Source organism: Platichthys flesus, chromosome 7 (genome assembly GCF_949316205.1).
Source record: "Platichthys flesus chromosome 7, fPlaFle2.1, whole genome shotgun sequence".
Taxonomy (NCBI): Eukaryota; Metazoa; Chordata; class Actinopteri; order Pleuronectiformes; family Pleuronectidae; genus Platichthys; species Platichthys flesus.
The window spans coordinates 8,596,465-8,616,806 of NC_084951.1; the positions used below are offsets into that span (position 1 = coordinate 8,596,465).

At 40.5% G+C, this 20,342-nt stretch overlaps 3 protein-coding genes across 3 annotated transcripts; all 3 read right to left on the reverse strand.

Annotated features, from left to right (window-relative positions):
* Window positions 1-314: 314 nt before the first annotated feature.
* On the reverse strand, window positions 315-4,882 carry ddost (dolichyl-diphosphooligosaccharide--protein glycosyltransferase subunit (non-catalytic)). Its single transcript, XM_062391971.1, has 11 exons — window positions 4,617-4,882; window positions 3,945-4,055; window positions 3,762-3,848; window positions 3,565-3,668; window positions 3,362-3,456; window positions 2,971-3,064; window positions 2,503-2,651; window positions 1,681-1,828; window positions 1,438-1,558; window positions 1,206-1,312; window positions 315-924 (listed from the first exon to the last, which is right to left on the reverse strand). The coding sequence occupies exons 1-11, from the start codon at window positions 4,849-4,851 to the stop codon at window positions 775-777; spliced, it is 1,401 nt and encodes a 466-aa protein (XP_062247955.1). The 5' UTR covers window positions 4,852-4,882; the 3' UTR covers window positions 315-774.
* A 331-nt stretch (window positions 4,883-5,213) lies between these two features.
* Window positions 5,214-14,731, reverse strand: zbtb17 (zinc finger and BTB domain containing 17). The gene is given in 16 exon segments (XM_062391937.1): window positions 5,214-6,173; window positions 6,176-6,393; window positions 6,922-6,999; window positions 7,170-7,418; window positions 7,547-7,677; window positions 7,841-7,961; window positions 8,077-8,193; window positions 8,914-9,001; window positions 9,207-9,507; window positions 9,620-9,762; window positions 9,923-10,200; window positions 10,496-10,585; window positions 10,724-11,020; window positions 11,948-12,127; window positions 12,912-13,160; window positions 14,525-14,731. Coding segments are annotated over 15 exon segments (2,649 nt in total). The 5' UTR covers window positions 13,117-13,160; window positions 14,525-14,731; the 3' UTR covers window positions 5,214-6,020.
* A 1,714-nt stretch (window positions 14,732-16,445) lies between these two features.
* On the reverse strand, window positions 16,446-20,334 carry hspb7 (heat shock protein family, member 7 (cardiovascular)). Its single transcript, XM_062391938.1, has 3 exons — window positions 19,958-20,334; window positions 17,605-17,729; window positions 16,446-17,442 (listed from the first exon to the last, which is right to left on the reverse strand). Exons 1-3 carry the CDS (start codon window positions 20,121-20,123, stop codon window positions 17,263-17,265), a joined length of 471 nt encoding a protein of 156 aa, XP_062247922.1. The 5' UTR covers window positions 20,124-20,334; the 3' UTR covers window positions 16,446-17,262.
* Between the last annotated feature and the right edge of the window lie 8 nt (window positions 20,335-20,342).

Sequence of the window (20,342 nt, forward strand, 5' to 3'; positions counted from 1 at the left end):
GTTCAAGCTGATCTACTTCAGTACGACCACTTGGTGAATAAACAGACACAATAAAGTGGATTAATTTATACATTTGACTGGTAGACTCCCAGAAGTAGTAAGTGGAATAAATTAACTCATCCTGTATAAACCTTTTTTCGCAAAGAATATTTAGATCTAAGTGTATTTTTATATTATTTATGGGGTAGATAGTGTACGTAACCAACAGTTCAAACCCTTGCAATATCAAACTATCAAAACTTTTGAGTTCAGAGCTTATTGTGAAAACCACACAATTATACCGAGTCATAGAAATGGCAGGGGTTTCTACTGAGTGGAATGTCAGCATTTTATTAGGATGACTCCAGCATTTTTTGGAAACATTAAGTCATAAAAAAAAAAAAAAGTTGGCATATTCAGTGCATGTAGTTACCACAATAATATTTCCTGTCTGAGAAAATGTTGGTCAAATTTTAATATGGACTTCTGTTCTGAGGCAAGTGCTCTACTTGGGAGCTAATCCTAATGTAAAGCAACTTTATTCAAACACCGACTGACTTCTGAACATATCATGGGTCAAAGCAGAAAGATAAAAAAAAAAAATAGAAAAAAGTATCCCCTTTTGCCTCTAGTTGAGAGCTCCAACAAGTGAACAGAAACTGTATTTTTAACACAGGACTGCAGTCCAAGTCCCTGTGTGAGGATTCTAGCCACCAAGACATTCAATTTCAATTCTTCACACCACATGTTCAAATTTAATCTCGTTTTTTCCCCTTCCCCCATGGTTTCTCTGCATTAGTCTGATTTCTCCTTCTCTTTCATGTGCAGGAAGACTATGCTGAAGACAAAGAGGCCAATCATCATGGAGAAGACGCTGGCGTAGTATGGGAAGGCTGAGGGGATGAAGCGCTCGTACTGAGTGTGCTGCAGTGGACGCACTGATACCTGGCGTAAAGAATCAAATGTAGAAGTTAGCCAAAACATACATGTGAGCATGGATGTTTCATCAACAAGGACCCCTTTCAGATAACACAAAGATTTTAGAAGATTGTCAGAATGGTCGGTTTATTTGCAGTCAATACTTTTTCCATTAAAAATGTCCATTCAAACAACAAATTTAAAATAAGCAATTAATTTATCTCTTTACATGCAAGGACATTTCCTATGAGTAACCATACTGTACTTTTGTGCATGTTCAGGTGAAGTGAACTGTCTGATTAACTTGCCTGGGTGGAGGAGTAGAGGTGTGTGTATCCAAGTCGGTTGTAGTCCACCTTGAACTGGAAGACTCCATATACATCAGGCAAAGTGAACTTGATGGTGTATTTACCTCCTAGCAAAAAGCAACACAGTATTTAATGGATAGAAATAACAGTGAAGATGTGTGAAACTCAAATTTTCCCAGGAAATATGTTTGGGTTGTAAAGATTTCATACTAAGCTCTGTGAGCTAAAATACCATTTTTCTTGAGGTAAGTCCGGACGAAGGGATCGATCCTCACAAACTCGAGCTGAATGTCCTCTCCGTCAAAGGGGACCCAGCGGCCCTCGGCCAGCATCTCAACGACGATGCTGTACTCCTGCATGGGAAAGATTTGCACTTATTTAGGTATAAAGTACAAGTATACAGCTCCTCACTCAGGCTATAATAAACCTCCAGAATGAGGACTATGCAAAAACATCACTGACAATATAAACTCACCACAAGGTCAGTGATGGTGTACGCTGCAGGGGGACTGATCTCTCCTACAGGATGATGGGTAACAGCTCCCACCCTGAGTACACCGGCCTCCTTAAACACCCAACGGGACAGAGCCTCAGCCAGCTCCATGTTCCCGGTTTGTTCATACCTTACAAAGACAACAGCAAGGAGAGAAGGGCTTCAAACACAGTAGTATGAAATCTGTACTATACTGAATTCTTATCAAATGATCAATGTTTTCCTGTTTGTCAGGGAGAAGAAGATACAATAATCTATTTTAGATTAGAATAGAAGTCTTAACTTCCTTGGTAATACTTGAGAGGTTTCAAACATGCCTAAGTGTAAATGTCTAAATACTGATGATTTGCAAAATACATCAGCAGTCAACACAAGTCAACCAATACTACATGAAAGAATAAGCAACTGTCAATACTGTCTCACATATTACAGGTTAACAAATGTTTTTAAATATATTTAACTATTTCAAAAACTTAGACAAACTAAATTTGCCTGCATTTAAAGAAAACATTGAGTTTGCACCACTGGAGACATTCATTAGAAAGTACTGTCTTAAAATGCACACAAGTGGAGGATCAGAACAACATGAATGGACTGATAAGACATTGAACTAAAACCAACTTAAGACTTTGTAAGAACGACTAATGACACAACATCTGTTTACATGGCTAGACCATAGAGGGCTAGACACATCAACTGACAACTAGACCGGAATTATCCAGGATGTCACTGATGATTGTTTTGAATTGGGGACTAAAAGCTGTAATAGTGTCAAACAGGAATGTGAAGAACAGTGAGGCCCACCTCTGGGAGCCAGGCGTGGCCTTCTGCACAGCAGAGTTGAAGAATGCATCGCTAAAGAAGTCCAGAGAGCCGCTGAAAACCACTCTGGCATTGTTTCTGGCCTGAAGGCCGGCGATCAGCAGGGTGTTCTTGCCGACAGCATGGGGATACTAGAGGAGGAAAAATGAATGAATGTTAACCTTCAGTAGTTCATTTTTTAATCACAGAAAATTTAATGCTATCGTCAGCTTCTGATACTCCACCTGCATGCTTATCGCATTTCCAAAGCTATAGATGACGGAAATTAATTGGAATATCCATTCAGGACTCTAGTAGTTAAAGCCCCAAGTCCTTATCTCATTAAGTGATGATAAGAGTTTCAGCAAATAAAGTGCTACTATACAAACTCAGGACAAAGGAGGATCACCAAAACATTAAACCTCTTCTGATTCATAATCTGGCATTATGATGATCCGTAAGGCATGTTACCTGAGAGATGGGTCTGTCAGGGAAAAAGGAGTAAGCGGTGGAGGAGCCAGTCAGGATGTCCAGGACAAGAGGGTTCTCTGGGTCTGCCACCATGCTGGATGAAAGGAAGGTGAGAGGGTTAGAAAACGTTCACATAGTTTGCATTGCGAGTACTAAAATGAGTAGATCTTATCAGATTACTAAACAAATTAATAATAAATGTATGTCTCCTCTGTTAAAAGTCATTGTAATAATCAAACCTAGGGAGGTGCTGCTAAAAGTAAAAATCTAGCATTTTATTAGTCAACAGGGTAAACATCTAAAACGTGTAAAGATAAACAACAGTGAGTGTCAGTTTTCACTACAGCTACTTTGCATATCAGCGGTGTCAATTGCAGTAAGTCGTGCTTACCCAACCCCCTTGAACAAAACAGGTTTTCCAGTGGGTTTGCCTACAATCGTGGGAGCTTTCAGCAGGTTCTCGGGGCTAGCGACAATCAGGGTGTGCTGGAGAAAAGAGGGATCACTTGTAAATAACAACGTTCAATGTCAGATATTAACAACAAATGTGTAAAACTAAATGAATAGCCCTGTTAATAATATATTCTGTCTTACCTCTCCAGGATCAGACGCATCATAGTTGTGATGGTCAATGACAGCAGTTTTCTCCTCATCAAACTCAATGCCACACTCACTGCCCAGCTCCCTCAGAGGGTCACCTGTGTAACAGGAGAAAATCGTGAATATATGACAATCGTCCAGTGTTTAAAATTAAATAAAATTTGAGCAAATGCTGTTAGAAACCCACTGACCAATATCTGAATTGGCAGCAACCAGGACGTTTCCTCCACCATCGATGAAGGCTGTAATAGTCTCCACGTTTATATTTCCTCCAAAGTCTGCGGATGACAACAAACATACATTATGCAAATTGATTCACAGTGAAAAGATGCCATTCACCGGACAACATGATGAGGAATAAGTGTCACATTTACCCTCAACTGATGGTGCGAAGATGATTAAATGGTCGTACAGGAACTGGCCATATTTGATCAGAGACAGGGAGGGATCATCGGCTGTCTTGATTGTGAGGTCAAAGCCACGATCTGAAAACGAGAGGAACATGATAAACACAGGATACAGATAACAAAACTGGCGAAATAGCTGAACATTGCATTAGTAAGTGAATCATACATGTAATACAACATTTGAATAGTCCTATTCACAACCTTGTGTGTATTCATTTGAAGTTGCTCTAATGTGACATCGAATCACTTTGGAACCAGTCAAGCTTTATTGAAGAATCACGGCTAAAGAATCGTAATAATAGTCATGTATTGACCATGTTATGTGCCAGACGTAAGCCGTAATGAAGACCTGCCCCGTATAGATCGAGTGCAGTATTAGCAACCCGTACTTTGCACGACGAGTATCATTATTTAGTTAGAAACATGTTAAATTGTAAAATAACTTGATGGAGTTTGGTGAGGCCGAGCAAACATGGTATGGCTAAGCTAAAGTTAGCATCCTTGATGTGCAAGTCTAGATCTTCATGTCGGTAAGGCTTCATATTCCCTGCAGAGAACCGTCTGCAACAAATGACTGAAGTGTGATCGTTTAGAGGAGCAGAGGTATAGATTTAAAAGAAGCATTAGTCGTGTACGCACCTGCCAGACTGCGGAAGAACATTGAATGGGTGTCTCTGATGTTGAAGTTGTCCAGCAGCACCAGCGTCTTCCCGTCAGCCGCAGCACAATGCAGCATGGAGGCTAGCGACAGGACCAACAGGACATTGTTGACCGACAGGCTAAACCTCGTCTGGGTCATCGTAGCGGTTCGCTTTTTGGACGGTGATACAGAACCGGACCGGTTCGTCTGCACGACTCCTGTCAACGACGCCATTTTCCCGCAGAAGTGGACGTCAGCGTTAGCAGCGGAGTTAACTTTGACCCCGGGATCCAGCCAATCACAGAGAGGAACGCGTCATCATGACTGTCACTCAGCCAATGGGGTGAAAGTTTTATTATGGAGAGTCACAATCGCGGAAATGTCACAAATTCTACATATTTTCTTGAATCCAGATCGGTATTTTATATACATGTTTCTGCATTCTTATCTTAACGAAAACACTTTTAAATACAATTAATGTGAACAAGTTATTATCCAATGCTAATCCAAGGTGCCTAATTTCATCATACGTTTTTATACCAAATATTAGTATGAATATGATTTAAAGGAAAATCAAAGCACAACAAAAAGGCTGGTCAGACTGCGATGGTTCTTTATTGATCCCAATGACGAACATTGGTTATTACCAGGTATCTTGTAGGTGTTAATGTAAACAGACAACAAAATGACACTGAACTATCTTCATACCAGTGAGATCGTCTTACTGCAACAATAGAAAAACGCTGTCCTACAGTTATGGTAAAACTGAGAATTGACCTGTTTCTCATCAACACAAATATTTATTTCAATCTTCATTATGGGGTCATAAGACTTATAAAGGACACGTAGCAAATCTATAAATATTACACATCAACAGCATTTACAGTGTTTGCCAGAAAATGAATAAATCACACCTCTGATCTAAATCTTTATTACCCTACATGTCCATCTAGATATCATTTGTATAATGAGCTTTCCATGAAAATATTTCAACTAAAAGCAATAAAATAGTTTGACTGTTTAGGGAAAATGTAAATATTTCACCTAAGTGAAATGAAAAAATAAAACAGAGGTGTTAAAGTCATATTTGGAATTATTGTGATCTAAATATTTAATAGATATGACAAATGCACAATCCTGCATTTCATTCTAAAAATAAACAAATTATACATCGTATAACCTTCTCTATCAGAATTCTCAAAATGATTTACAAAATCACTGAATTTCATCTGGTGTGTTGGAATTGGTGCTGCAAACACCATGACTTATGACCATAAATCTTATCACGTTTACATTAAGTTGACCTTATTCGGAAATTCTTGGGCCTCACAAACTCCCTTTATTTAGCTTCCTCCTCCTGTATAAATTAGATTTCTGCTATAAACAATAGTTAACACATCTTTTCACAAATCTGATCCAGTACTCTCTTTTCCCTGTGTGGAGCTCAGTTTGGGTTTCAACTTCTCATCAGTCACCCTTTCTGACCCTTCTTCTTGTTGTCGTGTCTCGCCCGCCATCTTTCTGTCCTCCTCTCCTTCATTGGCATGGCGGATCAGTTTTCCCCTTCCTGGATAACTTGCTCTGTTGTGGGTTGCCATGTTGTAGCCGTTTCCCCCTCAGCGGAGGTGGTTGCGGTGTACTGGTAAAAGTCTGAGTCTGCCTGAAACATGACCAAGGCCTGAGCTGTGTGTATGCGTACGTGCTGGGCAAGGGAGCTCGCGTCCAAGAATTTATCACCACAGGAATCACAAGCGTATAAGATTTGTGTGTTGGGATCTGGGAACAGATAAAGAGTTGACAAACAAAGTAAGCCATTCATTTTCCTCATGCTGTATAACATCCTATCTAAATGCGTTACATGTTATCACACCAACTTCCCCAGATCTTTTTCAATTTACCATTTTACACAAAAGTCCATAAAGTTTGAATTTGGTTGGATTCGGAACCTCACTCGCTGTCCCTGCCATTTATAGTTAAATCATTTTAATTTGAGAATTACTAACTTATTTGAATTTTATCATACAACAAGGTAGGTAAGTTAGTTAAAGTCTCTTGAAGCATTTGTTTTCATTAGATTCAGTGAGAGCTCTGGCAGTGACTGTTAAATTGTGGAATTTGTCTATTACATGCATATGTGCATAAAATATTTGTTATCAAGTTGTTCCGATAATATGTGTTAATAAAAACTCCACACTACATTTCAGAATCAATTAGAAATGTGCATGGCCAAATTTAGAATTTAACTCAAAATATATGCTTTTTAGGAGAATCAGAATGTTTGAGTATAGTACTTTTAAATTTTACCTGCTTCTTGCACTTTCTCTACTGCCTTGGTGATTTCAGCTTTCAAAGCCTCTGTCTCATCTGCAGAAACTGGAACAACTATAAACAGACAAGGGACACAAGGTAAACAAACACTTATCACTGCATAAACCCATTCATGCTTCTCTTATCACCTGCAGGGTGCTATCTGCAGCCCTTGCCAGGTCCTCTCCAGCATACACACATTTCCCTGAAAATCAATGGAGTCAGTCTTGAGTGTGCTGTCTGACCTGTCAGCTGAGCCACCGCGCTTCCCTCCAGGGTGACAATATCATCTGTGGTAACGGTCACTATGTTGATCTCGCTGTCAGAGTTGGCTGCACCGGTGCACCCATCAGCCACCTCCTCTGTGCTGCCCTGGGCTACTATCAGCCGCTTCATTCCGGCCTTGCCTTGGTGGACGGTCCTGACATGAGAGCGCAGATTGTCCACCCGATTAAAACCTCTGCCGCATTTGTCGCACAGGAAAGGTTTCTCCCCTTAGAAAGCAGGACAGAAAAAACAAAAAACTCAACTGGTGTGGAGCGGCAGTAAAGGAGATGCTGCTGTTTCTATGACTGTTCTTCCACGAAGCAACATACTAATTGGGCACAAATTTGGTCCTTACCTGTGTGTATGATGATGTGCTTCGACAGGTCTCCCACATTGACAAATGCCTTGTTGCACATCTGACATTTGTGTGGTCGGACGTTGTCATGATGGCGAATGTGATTGGCCAGTTGACTGGACTGCACAAACCTGAGTAGAGAGAAGCAAAAGATACATTTCTCATCTAGCTTCCTGTATTCAAATTGTATTTAAAGAGTTCACAGCTATACTCGACGTTGAACATGACTCACCAGGGGTAAAAAGACTGAGAGGTAATCTCCTCTATTGGCAATGGAAAAGTAATTGAACTGACCTTTTGCCACAGCGATCACACACATAAGGCTTCTCTCCCGTGTGCTGGCGGACATGAGCAATAAGGGAGCTGGCCTGGGTGAAGGCTTTGCCACAGACAACACAGACGCAGGGCTTCTCTCCTGTAACACGTGAATTACTGTCTCACTCAGGGGGATTGTAGAAATCAACATCACTGGGCATTTCCGCTATGAAAGATTTGAATAGAGCATGTTGCTTTCATTTTGATGGGAATACCTGTGTGGATGCGTTCATGCCGTTGCAGAGCTCCAGGATCACTGAACGCTCTCATACAGTGCATACAGGTGTAAGGTTTCTCCCCACTGTGAACCCGCAGGTGTCTCTTCAGATTCCCTACACAGCAGACACCATCACACAAAGGTTAGACTCAATGACTAAAAGAAACAGCTACACAAGTCACAACAAGTTTTCGTCAGAATGAACCAGATAATGGTCTCAAGCAGGTTAAAACGATCTCAAGATGAGCAGTGAACAACAGCAATTTCTGAACCTTCTTTACTCCTTTCTGTTTTTATATTTTTTTAGATTAAACAAAAATTACAGAATGAATCTCCACTAAAATTTGGAAGCATGACGCATCAAGGAAAGAAAAGCTTTCATTTTGGTGTGAATCTGGATTAGCAGGAGGGATACAGAATTCCCACTCTACTTTCTTTGACTTTGTTAAATGGATTTTTACATTCTCACCAATTTCCCAGGGAATAATATAGTATATTGTAAAATATTAGGTATATTTAGGAAACTGATATCCATGAGTGTGTAAAAATTTGATTTCAAACCCTTCACCCATCCCTCCATTAGCATAGTGGAGAGTGGATAATGAGGTCATTTTCATTTCTGGATGAACTGTCCCTTTGAGGGCAATGTTGGGGCTTAGTGGAGGTATGGGCTCTACTGAGCTACTCTATTTTTCTTTTATATTAGCTGAAACAAAGAAGAAAGTAGAAACTAACAAAATATAACATCTCTTTTTTAATATTTAGCCACTAGTACTTCTTTGATAGGTGTTTTTATTGATTGAGAAAACAAATAGCTCTTACTGTTACTTCTTACCTGAAGTTGTAAACTGTTTGCCACATTCTTTGCATTTAAGAGGTCCATCTGTAATGTGGATCTTTAAGTGAGCCTTGAGATTCCCCACCTAAAGAGAACATATGACAAATCAGACTTAAAACAGATTGTTCGGAAACACAAATGTGGAAACTAAATGCCTATGGGACTACCACATTTTAATTTACGTTATCAAAATACCTTTCTGAAAGGCAAAGTTGTGTTTTAATGAAGAGGTGTAATTGTGGGAGCTTTATTTCCACAAAAAAACAAAACATTCACATACAAGCTGTTACCTGGTTAAAGCGTTTTTCACAGTGCGGACACTTGTTGCCCTTTCCCGTATTGTGCGTCTCTAGATGTCTCATCTTGGCGGTGGGGTCAGAAAAGGCCTTCTCACAGAAGTCGCAGTGATAGGGCTTCTCACCGCTGTGCACCAGCTGGTGCCGCTTCAGGTTGCCAGACGTGGTGAAGAGCTTGCCGCAGACGTCGCAGCTGTAGCGTGCTTCACCTGTGTGGCGCTTGCGATGCAAATTGAGCAGGCTGATCTGACGGTAGCTCTTTCCACAAATTGAGCAGCAGTACGGCTTCAGGGGGCTAGGAGACAATAACTCAATTAAGTAATCTAGCCTGAAAAAGCTCAATAGGCAGGTGTGAGGAGAAAGATGACATGTGAACTACACATCTCAGAATAAAAGAAGTGATTCACCTGTGCGTTTTCTCGTGGGCTTTACAGGCTGCTGGGTCCGAGAAAGCCTTGTTGCAGTCCCGACAGCTGAACGGCTTCTCTCCTGTGTGAATACGCATGTGTCTCTTGAAGTTACCAGTGTGGGTGAATTTCTTCCCACAGTCCTGCAGCAAAGAAAATATGCCACTTGTAGTGAGCTGATATATATGCAAAAATAGGTACAGAATCAGTAGCGCAAAGATTGCCGACTACGCTGCATCAGCTGAATGTACCTGTGGTCGTCTTATTCAAACCTCCAAATCATGACAAACACGTGAAGCTCACCTCACATCTGTGTGTCACAGAGCTGTAAGGCTTTGACTCGGACCGGTTGCTCATTGACGCAGACAGAGTTTGTCTCCCCTCCATCTCGCTGCCGGAGTCGACTCCTTCCTCCTGCGGGCTGACCTCGCCATCTTCCTCTCCATCCCCATCTTCGTCATCAACTTCCCCATCACCGGTCTCCACAAACTCCTCCTCTTCTCCTTCAGTCACCTCGGTTGACTCCGCCACCTTTGACTCAGGTTTTGTCTCTGACGTGCCTTCGCCCTCCGAGTCACTCTCTATGAGGGTGGAGATAAGGACACATGTAACTAACATACTGTCTAGAATCTTGAATAGAAAATGTAATAGCTATGAAAATTCAACTCTTTCAGAAAGCTGCTTGTGAAACAATTAACATTTTACAGAGATCCTGGAATTGAATGTTGAACAAAAAGAAAGAAAGAAAAGGAACCAGTGCAATAATCATATTAATTCTAATCAACCTGACTCATGAAAAATGAATCATCGTAACCAGTTTAAAGTCTTGTCAGAGGGGTTGTGTACATTGACACAGCGGAGCCATTGTGTGCTCACCAGGTGGGAAGTTTCGCCGCAGAGGTTTTCTGATTCTTCTCCCTCGAGAGCTCGAGTAAGATGAGCTGCCTTCAGATTTTACCTGTAATCCTGTAAATGCAGAGAAATAACTCTGAGTTCACGTCTTGTATAAAATGAGCAAAGCTTGTTACAGACACTACAAAGCATCATGTGGGCCTAGAACAGATGCAAGCACACATGCCCAATGGACTTTCTGCAGGTACTTACCGGGTACATAACTGGTGTCGCAGGGGTCATCCTGAAATTCAGGTGCATCTTGTGCAGTGCTTTCTATGTGATTTTCACCAGAAGGGGACTCGGTTTTGGGTGTTTGTGCTGCAGGACTGGGCTGAGGAGCAGTCTGTTGAATTTCTGTAGCGGTGTCTTCCTTTAAGTTGTCCGGATTTTGCGTCGGTTCTTTATCTCCTGTGATTATGCCAGAATCACTCTCCTCTGCTTGTGCTGCCACTTCAGTCATGTCACTCTCCTGCGCCAGTCTCAGCTCGCTTTGACCTGTTTTTTCATCTGGTTTGTTCAAGAACAAAAGATGAAAGTGGCTTATGTCAGACTCCATATTTTCATATATGGATTACAACTTAAAATCTGAAGCCGTTTTCAGACATGACCTACGCAGAATAAACTCACAGTTTTGTCTGGAAATTCTTCTGAGCTTGCCGTTAACTTACGAACTACACATCAAATGACACAGGTGACGACCCTTATCACCAAAACTCATTGTCTTTCTAAGTTGACTTCATCTTTGTGTAAGGCTCCTCTTATTCATTCTGAGATGTTTGTGTTATACAGAGCTTTTACTCATGGGCTAGCAGGAGAAACTTTTGAGAATGTCAGGAGCCCCTTACTCTGTCGTTTGCTTCCTCACATACAGACCCTCTGGAGAGAATCAGGAGATCAAAGCTTAGCATATGTCTGAAATGAACTTTCAGACATGAAAATGTTGATTCTGAATCAGATTAGGTTGATATCTTCACATGAACTGATATAACCACCATTTTCAATTCTGCACAGAACTTTCAGAAAACAGTATCATAATCATCATATAGGTGAATACAGCCTTTGTAATGACTGCAACCAACAATGGACAGAGTGGAAACACTTCTCTGTAGTATAACAAACATGGGATAACTTGAAGATAAAGTTATGGTTCAACGTGTTAGGTTATTGAATTATCCCTTTCAACACGAGTACGTAAATATTTCCAGGGCAGGTCCTCTCTATCGAGGCCGCCATGTTTCTTGTAGTAGCCCAGACTGGGAACACCCTTTGAGTTTTTATGAAGACTGGAGGTTACTACAGGTTCTCTCTCATATTTGGAATGAGATTTCGGGGTGAGGGGTGTTCAGCTGCCGCCTGCAATTTCACCACTAGATATCACTAAATTCTCCACACTGCAACTTTAATTAAAAAAAAAGGAGAGTACACTGAACTTACCCACAGTGAAATCCAGTGTTATGAGGGAAGGAACTGGATTTGCCATCGACTGGTACGCAGAGCAGGCGTTTACAATCTCTTGCATTTGTAAAAAGTTAGCAACGGCCAGCACGTCTTCGACATTCTGCGAACTTAAACTCAGCTTGGCTGTGTACATAAAGTCCAGGACATGACCCAAACCTGCAACGATAATGAGGAATACAATAGGTCTACTGGATAGACAGTAGAGACGATGAGGTACATTTACTCTTATTTAAGCAAGGTACTGTAAATCAGTGATTCTCAACTGGTGGGTCGCAGGCCTTTGCCTCCTGTGCTTTTATTTTGAAGGGGATTTTTCAAAGTAGAGTGCCGTCTACTTGCACTCCTTAACAGTATTTGTTAAGGAGCTGAATGGATCAGTTTGTTGGTTGTCATAGATTCAGTGGGTGAGTATAAACAGCTAAAGCTACATAATTTGGGTCTTTTTTAAACTACTTCTCAGTAGTTGGACTTTTTTATTCTATGTTTGTGCATGAAAGCACTGTTGAGTCTGTTCAAAAAGGCTGAAGTTACTGAATTGTTCTGTATGATGTATTACCGTGTGTCCTTAAGATGCACATTTTGGTTTATAATTCAAATACTGATAATTGAGTGTAAAAGGGTCTATTTCCCTCTCTAGCATCACCACCTGCTGGTCGTTTTGGTTTATCATGATTTTTGTGTGTGTGTTGGCAAACGGTGATATTCTGTACTATCTCAGGTTCAGACTGCACCATCTTTTTATAAAATAAATTTCAGAAGTTGAAATTTTTCCTCGATTTGGGCTTTCATTAAGGGCTGATGGTGGGTCCCGAAGCCAGACCAGTTGAGAACCACTGTTGTAGAGGGTGTGCAAAATCAGAGCACTGGAAAAGACAAAACAAATTAAATATATAAAACAGAAGTATAAAGACATGTGAGCCCACAGCCAGGTTGAACCTACCTGCTGCATTGCTGATGTCCAGATGCACCACATCTTTCTGATCCAGGAAGAGGGTGCGGAAATAGATGCTGCAGGCTGCCAGCACAGCTTTGTGGGCCTTGAAGTCCACCCCGTCCACAACAAAGGTGCAGTCACACAGCAGGCCCTGCTTGCGCTGCCGGTTGAGCTGCTCCAGGACCTTTCCGCTGTGCCATGGGAACTCCATCGCCCTGAAAGATGGAGGATGGTGCTGGCGGCCAGGCACCTTCTCTGTGGAACAATGACAAGTAAGAATGTGGGACATGGGTTGAGGTTAAAATGGCTAATACGCCAGCTGACATTGTAAAAGGTGTGTATTTGGATAGCCCTTTTCTAGTCTTTATGACCGCTCAAAGCACTTGACAGTACCGTTTTTTTTTGCCATTCACCCTTTCAGTGGCCTTTTATTTAACAACACCAATCATTCAGTGTTACCCACCATTGATATGATTATGTCTCCCCCTGAACATAGTGAAGCTGTACAATTCTTCAATGATTCACCTGACAGACCAGACTAATCGCTCAATGGTTTGAGATGTGAGTGTAAACTGAAAAAAACTATCAAAAGCCACGCATTTAACACTGACATTAATACATTAACATTGACTATAAAGAATTACACAAACCATAACTTTGGATGTTTAGATAACAAAAAAAACATTACCTAACTGCAATAAATCACCTTGTTTTGAACATTATGTGTGGCTGGATGATATTGCCAAAATGTATATCTAGACAAAGGTTAATGAAGGTCGGTGATTATCACAATAAATGTCAAACACTTGATACACATTTGACAGAGCTGAAATAGATCAGTTATGTGTTATACCTTTTAATTGTGCTTAGACAAGCCATACGTTATTATATCGATATATATATATATATTACATTTATGTTTTTGATGAACATCCTATTGCGATAACTATTGATCAGCCAGATAAGCATTTCTCAAATCCTCTTTTCTGAGGCCAACTGGCACGTGGACCAAATGTCCACGACAACTTTTATATGGCAGATCATTCTTATTAATCTGTATTTATCATGCAGGTGTCTAGTTTGGTCTGTGTTGTTTAAACTCATGGTTTTAGAGATGATCAGGTTTCCTTTTCATACACGAAACCACCGGGAAGTAGCAGAGAGAGAAAGACAGGATTTTACCCCCAAACTGTAACTTAGCAAGCATCGTTAAAACAACTGCAGCCAAATGAAGAAGGTGTGTGTCACCTGATGGGGACATGATACCGTTATCTGAACAACGAGTGACATTAGCCAGAATAACACGATCATTCAGCTTTAACTGAGTTCATGACGTTTTTTGCGACGAGACAACAGCGCTGAGGATCTTTTCAGACTGTGAAGTTGTTTTCCCTGAAAGCTTTTCAAAGATTAGCTTGACGGTGCATCGATTACAATTCCTCCATCCTTGCAGCTTTGTTATCCGGGATTAATTTAGTTTGCCTTGACATGCATGTATTGCAGGAACAAGATGGCGGCTCGGAGAGTCGGGCCTGTGTTCATCTCTTGTGTTTTCCTCAGTTCGCTCGCCCTAGGTTCAGGTGAAGCGCCATTTTAAGATAAACTGACTCGGGCCTTACCTCCGTGATGTCCGCTCTTCACTCCGGGCTCAAACCCTCCTACCAGGCGCTGTTTCACGGTCTTTGGGTCAGTTATGAACAGCGATCCCAATCGAGTTTTTCGGCGATCGATCCTGCGGCGCTGACTCCATCCACCGCCATCTTCCTCTCTCTGATCGATTGATACGGACCGGGCGGGTGTATCTGCGGAGCATGCGCAGTGTGAACACGCGCTGTGGCCATAATGCCCGCGTGGTGGCGCTAAAGTATCTTTCTGATTTCTAAGATTGAATATAAAGTGTTTTTATTCGTCATGTGACTCACAGCAACCTTTCTTTGTAACCTCTGTGTGTTACTGTCCAAGATCTGCATACTTGACTGTAATGTACTGAGAACTAAACCTTTTTGATTTGATTAGTTTAGTGTCCTATGATTAAGCAATCCTCTTTTTTATGTTGAAAAGAAAAATCTGGTAATGCATCAATTCTTTGCACTATTAGTTTTTCACATAAAAAATAACGTACATCATACAAAGAAGACCACAAACTTGTCATAATAGCAAAACACATGGCGTGAAATTATAACATCGACAAACAACAAAGTAGAAGTTAAAACTGATATATCAACAGATAAAAAGTGTCCTATGGATATGTTTTCATAAATATATGGTGTAATTTATATGATACTATTACAGTTTTCGCCAAAAATTTGAGGCTACAGTGGGTTATTTGTTGTCACATAGAAGTTGTTGATCAATACAAACTAATGACAATAGCACCTTTATCTATCTAGCATTTCTCAAAAAAATAGTTACACAGTGCAAGTATAAAAACATAAAAACTCAATTATAAAGGAATAACTAAAACAATACGAACAATACACTCTTGACAAAAATCTAAGCATGGCCACTAATTACTTTAATAAGTATGTTGAGTAAATGTTTGTATGCTGTACATTTCAGGCTTTTTAAAACCACTCTGGCTTGTTGTATGTGATATTATCAGAAACTTCAGAGAACTGTTGGTAGAATATAAGTCAGTGTTACAGTTCAGAAACCAAAACACTTCTTCTAATGTGGGCAACCAATTTGCGGAAGCTTTAAAAAATCTGCTGATTGAATTCCACCAAGAATATTTGAGATTCAAAAATAAATGAGAAATAGGAGGTGCCTAATAGTAAACACACACAAAATCAGTTACCTCTTGCAAGGCTGTCTTTGATGAGACATATGAAAAGTTATGTAATGTGTTTTGTGTAAATAATGATGCACTACCCCCTTTTTACCATCCTTTCTGAAAGAAGTGCACCAAAATACAGTTCAAACACAGTGGAGCACAATTAAAGCCTCATAACAAAAGGCCTCCAAATTATTTTTGCTTGAATGGCGCCTTTGAGAATCTTCTCTCATGAAAGCAGGACAGATGCCTCACAAATGCATTTTTACAAAAAAGACTGAATAGAAGCACCTTCCATAAACTGTAGGGTGGTTGCATGCTACTCTGTCTCTATTGATTAGGAGAGGAGTTTGCCACGTGATGCTCCCAGCTCATCCATCCTATTCTTCCCTTATGTATTCATTTTTTTTTCATTTGGATGTACGGTGAAGAAAATTGCAACCAAGATGCAAGATGCTGAACCTCACATCCCCTCTCAAGGCTGTCTATCTAGTGTGTGAGTAATGTGTGATAGAGAAAGTACAACACATAGATGCACTGTATGATGGGTAAATGGCAAAACAGTTCTGTAAATCACTTTGGGTGATCATCAAGACTGTATTTCTCTAAATGGTCTGCTATTGTAGAACAGTTTTTCCCGGCCTTTAAACAGTAACATTTTCAAATAATGAGTATAGGGATCTAGAATCAGTATATTTTTTATCATACAAATAAATACAGATTTTAATTTCTGTTCTTTCTATATATATATATTTCAGTCAGACAACTCACGTTCAAACATTTATTGCAACAGTAGAACAGGTTTAGTGTTTGGTGTCTAGAACTTAATCCCTCCCCCCTGATATGATTACACAGATATTATGGGAGTGATGAGCAAATATCTGTAACCCGCTGTTGGTGGATGCTGAGGTGGTGGAGGGGCTGAAGCAACTGGTACCAATACTGCAGCAGCAGTGTGAGCCAAGGGGGCGATGGGAAATCTCTCTCTGCTTTAATCGGCCACCTAATAAGGTGGGTGTGTACTATAGATGGTCGTGGAGAGTGAGGTTTGTCACATGATTGGAGCAGAGCAGCTCGAGTTGGCCTGAACTAGCTCGCTGGGTTTGCTTCATTAATTTTCAAATCAACTCATTTAACGGGATTGAGCTCTTTCCCCAAACCACATAGGGGAAACTGAAGGCATCAGCATTTTTATTGTCAAAGAAGGAGTATTTTATTCATACAAATAATACAACAGAATAAATTATTAATGAGAAACCATCAATTTTAAAATTCTGAATTTAGACAAGGGAGTTGAACTGTGTTAAACGACACAAGTGAAGTACTGGACTGATCAGTACAGTGTGTGTGTGTGTGTATGCTTGTCCAAATGCTATACATGTCCAAGCTTCTACGTCTCAGCCTGTTATTTGCAGCTATGACCTATTGCAGCTGTGTCTGGTGAACTATCTCGCACAATAACTGAGTTGCAGACACAGCGGGAGGATGTGGTTGGTTTTACAGCGCACGGTGGGAGTTGAATGGGTTCGGTCAAGACAGGAAATCAAGGAAGATGCATAAAAAAAAAAAAAAAATCTGGTGTTTCTAGATCTTGATCTCGGTGCGGAAGGTCTGTACGAGCTCGTGCTTGGCTGGGTGTCGCCGCGCACGGACTGTAAGGGTTCCCTCTGTGTCCAGTGATGACGTCACCGAGGTGGGGTCTACATCCTCAGGTAGCTGGCACTTGTGGGTGAATGTGTTCATCACTGAACCGTCCTGGGCCAACTGTTGATGAAGAAATAAAAGATTCAGTGAAGGAATGTAACTGTGACACCCTGAAGACCACAGATTGTCGTCCCAGGGTTCCACCATATGACTAAGTCTGTTTTTTATCACTCGCAGACACACAGCATAGTACCGCTCTGAATCAGGAAGCAAGCTGCCCACCTTTTCTGCATGAACTTCTATCTGGTTGTTGGACGTGGTGACAATGACGTCCTCAGGGGAGAAGTCTTGCACGTCAACTGTGAACTGGTACGAATCCCCGAGAGTTTTAATGTTTCCAGCTCCACCTGAAAGCACGAAAAGATGGGAAAGCATGTTTGTCACCTCTGGTTTTGTTTACACCACCTGCCACTGAAATTGCTTCCCATTTCAGTGAGTTAAGCACCATCACTGGTAATTATAATAGCTGCAGGCAGTAGGGACTGATTAACTGATGTTACAGGAGGTGATTTAATAGGCTGCACCATGTAATTGAAATCTTTATTTTTTTCTTTATGCCCAAACTCCAGTATACTGTTGAATAGTTTCAATAAAAAAAAGAAGCTAAATTCAATTATTCACTATTCAGAGAAAATATTTTCTCTTTTCTTTTAGTATTTCATTACTGACTTATTTATATATACACACAAGGGTTAAATTGATATACATACACGTACATGTTATATGATGTGCGAACTTACAGTTAAAATTTGTTAAAAATGTAATATAATGACTTTTAATTATAATTATAGCCAAACACATAACCAAACAGGAACACTGTGTTTGTTTTTCATTTATTAGTAAATTAATAGAAAAAAAAATGAATAGTAAAAGAATGTCTGTATTGATAACACAAATGGTTTCCATATTATTGAATAGACTGAGAAATTAGTATTTATCGGCATGAGTGACTTAATGTTGCTGTATTGGTCATAATCCAAATGCATCCACTACTGTACAGAAGGCAGCTCTACAGATGTGATTAATTTATGGAAACGTACATTTTTATCAACGAAAAAGTGCTCTCTTTGGCCCTCCAATTATAATTTAGTTATTTGCATCGAAGCCTTTCATTTTGTTTTAATATTGGTTTTGTCATTTGTTTAGTTTCTATCAATTCCATGTCTGGAGTCTGAGCAACAATGTAATTTCAAGCTTCAACAGATTTGGATTTGAAAGAAATATTTGTTCATTCGGTCAAACTTTACAAAAATATAACAATACCAAGTGATAAGTGAGAAAGAAGCTTCTCTCTCAGGCTTTAGAAACTTGATGATAAGGCTCCCTGTTGCTGAAGGTCCACTGACTCTGAGCTCAGTGAAGAACTACGTGGTAGCACATGATTTCACACACGACATCAGACGTGTGTCAGTGACTTCAGCTCTGACTTAACATATGAGGATTATTTGCGTATGTGACATCATTCCAAAAATGTGTGTGTGTATGTGTGTGTGTGTGTGTGTGTGTGTGTGTGTGTGTTTGTGTGTACACTGATCACCAGGCAACCATCTGATCATTCCTTATGCAGGCGTCATCCCAGATACTCGCCGTGTGAAGTCACACTCCTGGCAGTCTGTTCTGCATTCCCCCGTTGCATGCACGGGTCTGCGTCAGTGTGCGTGTATGTGCCTTGCTTTGCTTAGTGTCCTAGCATCAGTCTCCTGTGCTGCTACTATGGAACACCAACAATTCTATACCCTGCCCCTGAGTCACAGAGTCCATTTAAGGTTCAAATGTCACACATTCACACATCTGTGTGCACCTGCAGTGAAAAGTTGACACCAGCTCCACACATTACTGACCATAAGAGCCTGCTGATTTGAACGTATATATATATATATATATATATACATATATATATATATATATATATATATATACACACCCACATAGTGTGTTTATAAGCAAACATCTCTTTTTTGAATTTGTTGACATTTGAGTTTAAACATGTACGAATCATATAAACATATGTATGAGCTCACCCTCCTCCCAACACTGTTATTAGTTTTGAAAAAGAATACATTGTCAAATATACACATAATGTAGAAGTGCTCTCATGCTACAGTTAATACCAGCTAAGGCCTTAGACTGAAATCCTTCCCCAGCTTACTTTGGTTAGATTATCAAAGTAGATCATTGAAAGCGTCATTTTTTATCTTGTTTGACTTAAAATTAAAGATAACATCCCTGATCAATCTTCAAATTTAAAAGTATTAGACACCGGGACATTAAGGTTTTGAGGGTCACCACATTACACAGTACAGTCCTCAGGTCTCAGGTCACTGTGAACTTGAGTCACTCCGTCAGTCAGTACCATGGCTACACTCACACCACAGTCCTTTTAGCTTTTAAACTCAGTCCTGCCTGTGGTCTCCTTCCACTCAACTGTCACCTCCGACATGCTTTATCACCACTTTATGGATAAAAACACAACACAAGTCGTTTCCAAGCAGCCATACAAATCTGAAGCTAGTATATTTATACCACTTGTGTATACAAAGGGTGTTACAGAAAGCTGACCTTGCGCCCAACTTACCGGAAAACCCCAAGGCGTCGCTCCCAGGCCTCATGAAGGAGCCAAAGTCCTCAGAAAACAGTCCCCGGCTTTTCTCCATGTATGGGTTACCAGAGGATGAGGATGAAGATGAAGTCTGGTGGAAACTACGCTCCGATCGATAGGCAGAAGAGTTGGTCTCACTCATGGATGGGTGTGAGTGCTGGGTGAGGTAGAGGAGGAGTGCAGAGGAGAGAGAACAGGGAGGCGTGGAGAGATGATTCGTCTGGTAGCTCCTCTGGGAGTATTAAATGTTAAAAATAATACACGCAGCTCCTCTGTCTTTCCTTTTTTCTTTCTATTTGTTTTTTTATCCTTTGTGTGTCTAAGGTAACTGTTTTCCCACTGTCTTGCAGCCACTCTCTCA